Source organism: Chenopodium quinoa, unplaced genomic scaffold (assembly GCF_001683475.1).
Source record: "Chenopodium quinoa cultivar QQ74 unplaced genomic scaffold, ASM168347v1, whole genome shotgun sequence".
Lineage (NCBI taxonomy): Eukaryota > Viridiplantae > Streptophyta > Magnoliopsida > Caryophyllales > Amaranthaceae > Chenopodium > Chenopodium quinoa.
In genome coordinates this window covers 7,921,353-7,931,934 of record NW_018743850.1, presented here as the reverse complement: position 1 = coordinate 7,931,934, position 10,582 = coordinate 7,921,353, and the positions used below count along the sequence as shown (strand labels likewise).

At 33.2% G+C, this 10,582-nt stretch overlaps 1 protein-coding gene across 1 annotated transcript; it reads right to left on the bottom strand.

Annotated features, from left to right (window-relative positions):
• Positions 1–1,903: 1,903 nt before the first annotated feature.
• On the bottom strand, positions 1,904–2,293 carry LOC110685740 (antimicrobial peptide 2-like). The gene has a single exon (XM_021862261.1). The coding sequence runs from the start codon at positions 2,291–2,293 to the stop codon at positions 1,904–1,906; it is 390 nt and encodes a 129-aa protein (XP_021717953.1).
• Positions 2,294–10,582: the final 8,289 nt, after the last annotated feature.

The following is a 10,582-nucleotide window of genomic DNA, read 5'->3' as shown; positions in this document are numbered from 1 at the left end:
TAAGTGTTACAATTTCTTTTTGACAAAAAGCTAAATTTTAATATTATATATTTCTCCTTTCAGATCCCCCATCTAAACACACTACTACTTTTTTTATTATTTATTTCCACTCACATTCATTACTTTTTAATAAACTATTAATCTCACTATCTTTCTTTTAAAATTTTCAATACTTCAACTACCTTCACTTACCACTTATTTTATTTTAGTCAATTAAATTGCCTAAAATTATGTGCCGTAAGTGTAATACTACTTATTAAAACACGGAGGGATTAGTTACAATAAAATGGAAGAGAGTTTAGTTCACTTGTAAGTTCAAATAAGATTTTACGCTAAAACTAGTTGATGATAATAGAACTTCTTTAGCATATATATATATATATATATATATATATATATATATATATATATATATATATATATATATATATATATATATATACAAAAACCTTTTTTTTTTAAATGAAGCTAGCTTGGTAAAAACATTCCAAGGTTGCTCAATTTAAAATTTGCTTATCAAAGCTCTATTAAGCTTAACAATCCAAGGTATATACAGTACCGGGGCTAAAATTGCAAATTATTTATGGGGCCCTGTTCAAATTTTCAAAATAGGGCCTTCCACTCGATAAATTTAATACCCAATTTTTATTTGATAAAAAAATTCATTACATCAGAATATTCGTCAAAATTAAATTAAAATCCTAGAAATCACTTAAAAAGAGTAGCTCTTTTTGCATGTTTTGTAGCAAAATCATCGATGACATTCTCTATATCGACAAAAAAAAAAGTTAATAAAAATCAGAAAAATGCACTTAAATTAAATAACAGGAATAATTCAACATACCCAGATATTAAAATTTAACAAAAGGTCGTATCCGGTGTTGTATCCGAAGAGGTTTGTGATGAAATTTTTTCCGATATAGCCTATACTCACAATACTTGCAAAGAATTTTGGAATTAAGATTATCTTAAAGATTTCTTTTTTATTTGTAAAATTGAAAGAGTGAATAAAATGCATATATAGGAAAATTTGGGTGATTAACAACGGTTTAATGATTACTTTCATCTTAAATTGAAGATTTAACTGTTGAAATTATGAATTAATATGGGAAAAATAATTTTGGGAGATGAAAAAATTTGAAAATTAATTGAATAATTGAAGAAAATGAAGATAATAATAGAAAATAAATAAGAAAATATAGAGTTTTGGAAGATATAGAGTTTTTTCAAGTGCTTGTATACACGGTATACTTGCTCTAAGATCTTGTATACACGGTATACTTGCTCTAACCACTACTCCATCTGCAATTTCATGATATTATACCAAACTTAATTAGATATATCTAGATTTTGGGGCCCCTCAAATTTGGGGCCCTGTTCCGTTGACCACCTCGCTAACCATTGGTCTCTTCCCTGGGTATATAGCCACTTGCTAAACCTTTTGTGATATTTACGAGCAAGTCTATTCCCTTAACCATTGGTCATTGGAGTATCAAAATAGAAACTTAGTTGAAATAAAATATGGAGACATGGAGTATATGCAATATGCTTTCTACCTCTCAAACCAATCAAGCTCATATGTTTGTTCAAGTGATCAACTGAGCAAGGTGGTTAAACAAAAGGCTGATTAATAACAACGTAACAAGAAATGACATTAAACGTTTATGTGGTACATTATATTAAAACAAAAACATAACATTAACATATCATTACAAGCTTCAACTAACTTGAAAACAACAAAGCCACGATGATAAACTATAACTTAAAAACAACCCTCATAGATAGAAAGTTGTTATTTATTGTAGCTTAACTAGTTTCTAATGGTTATTAGACACAATAAAGCGAGTTCACTATTAGTAAACTCAGTAAACTCGCTTTATCATTCATTAGTTTGCATTGAGCTTCAAGGAGATGCAGGTTTATCTGCAGCAGAAGGAATTTTGGTAGTCTCAAATACTTGATCAGTAGCCGGGTGAGCTTCAGCCTGCTCCGCCGCACCTCCACAATACGCAGGTCCGCTGCCACAAAAGCCGAACTTGCTACAGCACAGTCCTCCGGGGCATCTGCCTCTAACGCATTCACCAGCTGCCACAGAAGCCGGGTGAGCTTCAGCCTGCTCCGCCGCACCTCCACAATACGCAGGTCCGCTGCCACAGAAGCCGAACTTGCTACAGCACAGTCCTCCGGGGCATCTGCCTCTAACGCATTCACCAGCTGCCATCACGTACCCACCAACATGCATGCTCATGATGATCACCATAAGTATCACTAAGCTTTTCACCATCTTCATCATTTTTCTTATGTTTTTTTGTTTTTGTTTTGATAATGAGTTATTGAGTATGAATTATGGTAAGGAATATAGGGGTATATATAGTGTTACATGTATGTAAATGATCACTTATGATCGGTGCATGCATAAGAGGATAAGGAGGTTGTTTTTGTATAAATGACAGATGTTGAAGATGTTATGTAAGGAGGGACCTAAACAGATGTTGGAGGAAGAGGAGCGGTGCGGTGCTGTGCTGTTGTAGATTGAATGAGCAAAGAGATCGGTAAACATAGAATGGCTAAGCAAGGAGATAGGTGGGTGATCATACAAGAGGTTGTGGGATCAAATCTTACTGAGAAGGTACCCAAAAAAGAAAAAAAAGTTTCCTTACCCTTTATCCTACTTCCAAATTAAACCGCTAATCCGGACCAAATTGAGCAATGACAACCCTTCTTACCTAGCAAATTAATAAGTATATAAATCTAAAGCTTGAGCCCTACACCGTGTACAGACTCTTAGTCTTGTACACATTTGAAACTTTTATTTATACTAAAAACGCTTTAATTAACATAGACTACACGACATGTACAAAAATAAATTACTCTGTCTAATATAGACTATATAATTTTAATAATGTTATATACTCAAAAGTTTAAAGAATATATATTTCATATTTTAGATATTTTCTGCCAAAAATTTGACTGAACTTCATTCTAGACAAAAAAAAAAACAAATAAATTTAAAAAAAAAAAAAAAAAAAAAAAAATAATAATAATAATAATAATAATAATAATAATAATAATAATAATAAAAGACAATACTCTATCTAATATTGACCATATGTGTTGTGCAAAGATTATCCATCCTTGCACCGTGTAAAGGAAAGCAATAGCATAAGCCGAGAGTGAAGTAGTCAATGCAGGCGACTCAACCGTTCAAGAGTGTAGATATTCTATGTTTGGAGTTGTACTTAATACCTTTAATATTGGGCTCTTTCGAACAATTTAGTGTTATCTAGATTTTGGGCTCTCATGTTTTAATTTTGAGGGGGTGTTTTTCCCTTTTTTTTCTCAATTTTTTAAGATCAAAATATGACCATGTAAAAAAAAAAAAAAAAAAAAAAAAAAGAAGAATACAAAGAAGGAAGTGATGACAATTAAATAGAAGTAGAAGTGAGGTTCAAAAGACGAAAATTTTAACTAGTTTGTAAATTAGGTGGTGCTAGTTAACTTCTTAAGAAACTTTGAATGTTTAACTAAAAAAATATAATAATAAGGTAATGGGGGTATTTTTCAAAAAGCACCAACTTTTTGGGGGGGATTTCACAAAGTTTCCTTAAATTTGTTTTAGAATTTAGAGGTCTCTTGTGTTCGGCCTTACTATGCAAATTTTTAATTGCACTTTGCAGTTTGCACCTTCAAATATGACGTCTTTTGTAATTTTATTGTTGTTGTTCAGGCTTTTCTATTTTAGATTACGTGAAATTACGTCTCTAATATATTTATTTATTATCCTTAAATGTTAGTTGTTGTTTAGATGGAGTATTGTTTTCAAGTTATAAGTTTTCTAAATATTTTTCAAAGACGCCTTATTATTTAATTAATTTGAATAGAATTACGTTTCCAAAAACTTGTTTCCAATGTAGAATATAATTAATTTAACTATGACAATTTATTCAGAAAAATTAACATATAACTGTTACTTAATCATGAAATTGAATGTGTTAAAAAAAAATTCAGGAAATTGAATATATTTGACATCTAAAATGTAGAATATGCTTATTTTAGAATGACATGAATTTTTACTACTTTATCTTCTTCTTTTTTGTTTTTGTTTTTTTTTTTTGACCCCTTAGGCTTACAACACTTTTCAATGTACATTTGTCAATCTTTAATCATCAATTATGTAAAACCATTCAAAATTTGTTATTAATAGGAAAACAGATAAATTACTTCGTGTAAAATAAAAGGAAATTTGAGGGCTATTAATCTATAATCATCCCAATAATTATTGGTTTGTTGATATGTGGAAACTAAGCCAAACTACTACAGTAGTATACATTTTGCTCAAAATAATCTGAACTATCACATCAATGTGTATTATACTATTGTGATACTCATTTCTAATAAATACATTATGGGATATTCTGATAGCATTTTTATCTTTAAAATTAATAAAGAAAGTAATTAAATTGTATTTTTTTGAGAAACACTTGTGTAAAGAAGTCTAACTACAAGCTACGTACCACACCCTCTGTATTATACGAAGTAAAATGCAATAGATTGATGGCAGGTCTATCTCATGTACTCAATAATAGGTATTTGTGAGTTTGGAAAACCTTATCATTACATTTCATGTCATTATCTACTAATTTGTTGTTGAATTAGCTTAGTCACAGTGTATATTTCATAATATTAAATTTACTACTCGTAATACAAGTATATGTGCATGATTACAGAAATAAATGATCAAACTATTAAATTTAAAAAAAATGCATGCATTTTTAAAGATAAAAATATATATATATATATATATAAAAAGAAGTTGTTTATTGATCTGATAACAAGAAATAACATCCGGAGTACGTAGTAATATAATTCAAAAGCTTAATAATATCATGCAACCTTCATTGCTTCAGCTGCATACACAATTACATACTTTTGTAGATATATATTTTGGTTATATATTGTTTGGGTCCAATTCACTCCAATTAGGTCGATTTATAAATGATTTAATTATAAAAGCCCAAAGAAGGTTCAACCCTTGTTGAGCCTTTTGGTTTTGATGGACAAATTGACAAACTCGACTAACGAATGTTTTGAGTCTTTGGTGAATAAAGGGTTCAAGCAAAGTTCGTTCCGGAGTAGGAACTTGGATGCGGAGTAGCATTCTCTAAAAAGCCTCATGCAAATCTCACGTTCTAGTTTTAATTGTGAGCACTCAATAATATAAAGTCGGAAAGGAACTCAATGACTTATGTTATTAAAAAGACTACTGGAATAAAAGTTAGTTTTAAAAGATTTCTTAAAGAAAAGATAATTTATAAAAGTTTTATTTAGTCATCTATTTTCGAATAAAGATAATTATCGAAGATAATTATCTAGTTGTTTTAATATAAATAATTAATTTATCTTTTCAAATAAAATCTTTTTAAACAAACTTTTGATAATCTTTTTAAACAAATTTTTGATAAAGTTAGCAAGCAGTTTTCTGTGTGAAAATCTCTGATTATACGGCTAATGTTTATCAAGTTGTTGAGATAGTGGATTAGTGAGATAAGGCTAGGAAACCTCTTCATGATCACCATCTGTCAAGATAACTCCACAAGTTGTTAGTGGGGTGTTGGCATGTGGACGTGATTATAGTGGAGGTTAATGACTAAGCCTTCTCTATAAATACTTATGCAAACTATCTCAGAAAAACATAACTCTTGAGCATAAAAATTCCAGTAGCCATCTAATAACATAAAGAGAGTTATTATCCTTCTTATATTCTTGAGTGCAATAGGTATTTGTAATCACAGATTGTATTCAAGTACTTTGGGGTTGGGATTGTGAGTTTGTGTAAGGTGAGGTCAAGGAAGCTTCGCTGCTGAATGCTTCTGTGAGAGTTGGGAACAAGTTCCTAATTTGTGGAACTTGTTAACGGGTTTGAATCTTCACTTGTAAAGAGTTTGATTACATAGTGGAAATTTAGAAAAGCCTATATCTTCTCTCGTCATTATTTCATTTAGTTAAATTCCGCAAAAGTTTTTAGATTTCACCTCAAATACAATTCACCCCCCTCTTGTATTAGCCAGTTAGACTTTCAGTTGGTATCAGAGCGGGAACTCAGAGCACGCAGGCAACCCTGTTGAGTGAGTTCCTGGGAAAATGGCTTACACAGAGGAAAAGGAATTCGGGAGTACATCCATTCAAAGGCCTCCATACTTCAACGGCAAATATTATCCTTATTGGAAGGATAAGATGGAAATCTTTATCCAAGCAGAGAATTATCAGGTATGGCGGATTATACAAGTAGGAGATTACGAAATTACGAAAACGAATGCTAACAATGAGGTAATCCCTAAACCTATGGATGAATATGAAAAAACTGATTTCGAAAAATTAGAAATGAATGCTACTGCCAAAAAGTTTCTAATTTGGGGACTTGGACCCGATGAACATACTCGTGTCAAAGGGTGCAAATCCGCAAAGGAAATTTGGGATCTTCTGGAAGTTACACATGAAGGAACGTCAGATGTTAAACGTTCCAAAATAGACATTCTTTTATCTCAGTATGAGCGCTTTGAAATGGGAAACAAAGAATCCATTAAAGACATGTTTACTCGATTTAAAAGTATTACTAATGAACTAACGTGTCTTGGTAAGATAATTCCTATAGATGAGCAGGTAAGAAAGGTCTTAAGAAGTCTTCCAGACAATGACAGATGGAGAGCAAAGGTTGCAGCTGTGCAGGAATCAAAAGACTTCACCAAGTTCAATCTAGAACAGCTTGCGGGTTCCCTCATTACCCACGAGATCCAGTCGAACAATCGGACTCAGGAGACTGTCAAAAGTCAAGGGCTAGCACTAAGAGCTAATGAAGAATCCGAAGAGAAGTCTGACATTGATGAAGAAGAAGCTGCAATGTTGGTGAGAAGGCTGAAAAAATTCTACCGTAACAACAAATTCTCAGACAAGAAGAAAGGATACAGTAAAAGAAATCAGGAATTCAAAGCCAAGTCTTCTTGTCACAAATGTGGAAGCACCAACCACTTCATCAAAGAGTGTCCACTATGGGAATCTTAGAAAGGCAAGGGAAAAGAAGCTGATCAAAACAGAAACTCCAAGCCTAACTTTTCTAAAACAAATTTCAGGAAAGCAATGATTTCCACGTGGGGAGAATCAAGTTCCGAAGAAGAGGAACAGGAACACACAGACGATGAAGTAGCCAATCTCTGTCTAATGGCAAAGCATGATGATGAGGTAGTCATTCAACCTAGTTATTTGAAATCTCTCTCAAAGGATAAATTAATCTCTTTATTGTTAGAAACCTTAGATGAATATAAAGAATTATGTGCAAAACTAAGGCAAGCCGAAAAGGCAACTGGAATTTGTAGAGATCATGTTAAGTATCTGAATAGCTTAAGAAATGATGTTCAAGGAAGATTCTTTGAATTGTTAGATAAAAATATTATGCTAAAAGAATCCCTTGAAAGAGTCAAGAGTGAGAATATCATGCTGAATATTGAATTAACTCAATATAAAATGTTGTGTACTAATATTGATTCTTGCAGGTCTACTGAAGTTCCTTTAATCATGTTTAATAATGAACTAGAGCATGTTAAGAAAGAGATAAAGGATACTAATGATAAAAATGAGAAACTAGAAAAGGACCTAGAAATTGCAAGAAAAAGTAAAAATACAGCAAGCACGGGTGTTCCCAAGTGGGAAAAGGAAGCTCAGAAAAAAAGAACAGAAGGTCTAGGCTATGTCCATAAGAAGAAGTCTACTGGAAAGAAAAAGAAGTATGTGGATTTGCCTAGTGAGACTGTTTGTTCATTTTGTGGTAAAAAGGAACATCACAGTGAAGAATGTACTAAGAAAGCAAATCAGTACAATAAGAATGTGAACTATGTTTGGCAGAAGAAAACTGATTTAAACGTGTCAACACAGGAACCCATGAATGAAAGGGTTCTTGCTACTAACCCTTAATTTCTTTTGCAGGTCGCAGTGAGGGGGAACAACCAGTGGTACCTCGATAGCGGTTGTTCTAAGCACATGACAGGAGATGAATCCAGATTTCTCTCACTGACGGCCTATACAGGGGGAACGGTGACCTTTGGAGACAATAAGAAAGGCAACATTGTTGTTGTTGGCAAAGTAGGAAGGTCAAGTTCCCATGCAATTGACAATGTATTTTTAGTCGAGGGTTTGAAGCAAAATCTACTCAGTATTTCTCAGTTTTGTGATAAAGGAAACTCTGTAAGCTTTTCTTCTGAAAAATGCAAAATCATCAACAATAACACTGGTAAAATCGTTTTGGAAGGAACTCGTAAAGGGAACACATATACCGTGGACCTTAACAAAGTTCCAAAATACAATCTATCTTGTTTAAGTGTTATTGAGGATGATCCACTTCTATGGCATAAACGTTTTGGCCATGCTAGTCTTTCATTGCTTGACAAATTAAGGTCAAAGGACTTGGTAATCGGATTACCTTCTATCAAGTTCCTAAATGACGAAATTTGTGAAGCCTGCATCAAAGGAAAGCATGTTCGATCATCGTTTAAATCAAAGAAAATGGTAAGCACCACAAAACCATTGGAACTCATTCATATGGATTTGTGTGGCCCCGTTAGAATTCAAAGTAGAAGTGGAAAAAGATATGTCTTAGTTCTTGTGGATGATTATTCTAGATTTACATGGGTCATATTCTTACATAGTAAAGATGAAACTTTTGATATGTTTATGACTTTCTTGAAAAAGACACAAAAATCAATAGGTAATCAACTTATTCATATGAGAACTGACCATGGTACGGAATTCGAAAATTCCAAGTTTGATGAATTTTGCAGGGAACAGGGAATAAGTCACAATTTCTCAGCGCCAAGAACACCACAACAAAATGGTGTGGTTGAAAGGAAGAACCGAACATTGGAAGACATGGCAAGAACAATGCTAATAGCAAGTGGGCTTCCAAGGAACTTTTGGGCAGAAGCCGTCAACACAGCATGCTATATCATCAACCGAGCCATGCTCAGACCAATGTTGGACAAGACACCTTATGAACTGTTAAAAGGGTGAAAACCTAATATTGCTCATTTAAGAGCCTTTGGATGCAAATGCTTTGTTCACAATAATGATAAAAGGAATCTTGGAAAATTTGATGAAAGGAGTGATGAAGCAGTCTTTTTAGGATATGCATCTAATAGTAAAGCTTATAGAGTTTACAATAAGAGGACTATGTGTGTAGAAGAAAGTATACATGTGATTTTTGATGAAACTAATAATTATGATTGTATACAGGAATATGAAGATGGAGATTTTGAAATTGGTCTCACTCGTTCAACAGACCAAGATGAAGAATTAATTCCCAGAAAGCAGCCTGTTCGAATTACTGAAAATACTGATAAGGAACCTACTGAAGTTCCAAATAATACTGAAGCCTCTGTTCAAAATACAGAAGAAACAGAAAACACAGAAGGCGAAGCAAATGCAGAAGCAGAACACCATGAAGAAATGGAAGAAAGAGCAACTCAAAATAACACTTTTATACCAGCTCAATCATTCCAACCAAAGCCATGGAAACATCAAAGGTCACACCCCCTGGATAAAATTATAAGTGACCTAAGCAAGGGAACTCAGACGAGATCCCAACTAAGAAACTTTTGTGCATTCAACGCCTTCCTATCAACACTGGAACCTCGAAATCACAAAGAAGCCTTGGAAGATGCTGATTGGATTGTTGCCATGCAAGAGGAATTAAATGAATTCGAAAGAAACAAAGTGTGGCACCTTGAACCTAAACCAAAGAATCAAAAGGTTATTGGTCTCAAATGGGTATACAGGAATAAGCTAGATGAACATGGCACAATTGTAAGGAACAAGGCAAGATTGGTTGTTAAAGGCTACAATCAGCAGGAAGGTATCGATTTTGAGGAGACTTTCGCTCCTGTAGCTAGATTAGAAGCAATTCGTATTTTAATTGCATTTGCTGCATTTATGGGTTTTAAACTTTATCAAATGGACGTCAAATGTGCTTTTTTAAATGGTTTTTTAAAGGAAGACGTCTATGTTGAACAACCACCTGGATTTGAGGATCCAAACTTTCCTAACCATGTTTTTAAACTTGATAAAGCACTGTATGGATTAAAACAAGCTCCAAGAGCATGGTATGAAAGACTCTCTAAATTCCTTTTACAAAATGATTTCAAAAGAGGAAAAGTTGATAAAACTTTGTTCTTAAAATCAAAAGGAACTCATTTATTAATTGTACAAATTTATGTTGATGATATTATTTTTGGTGCAACTAATGAATCCTTGTGCAAGTACTTTGCCGATTTAATGAGCAGTGAGTTTGAGATGAGCATGATGGGGGAACTCAACTTCTTCCTTGGGCTCCAAATTAAGCAAACTAACGAAGGAATAATGATCCATCAGCAGAAATATGTGAAGGAGTTATTGAAAAAATACAGTATGGAAAGCACAAAGATAAACCACACTCCCAGGGAACAACCACAAGGTTGGACCAAGACCCCAAGGGAACTCGTGTGGACCAAACAAAATACAGAGGTATGATTGGTTCCTTGTTATATTTAACTGCTAGCAG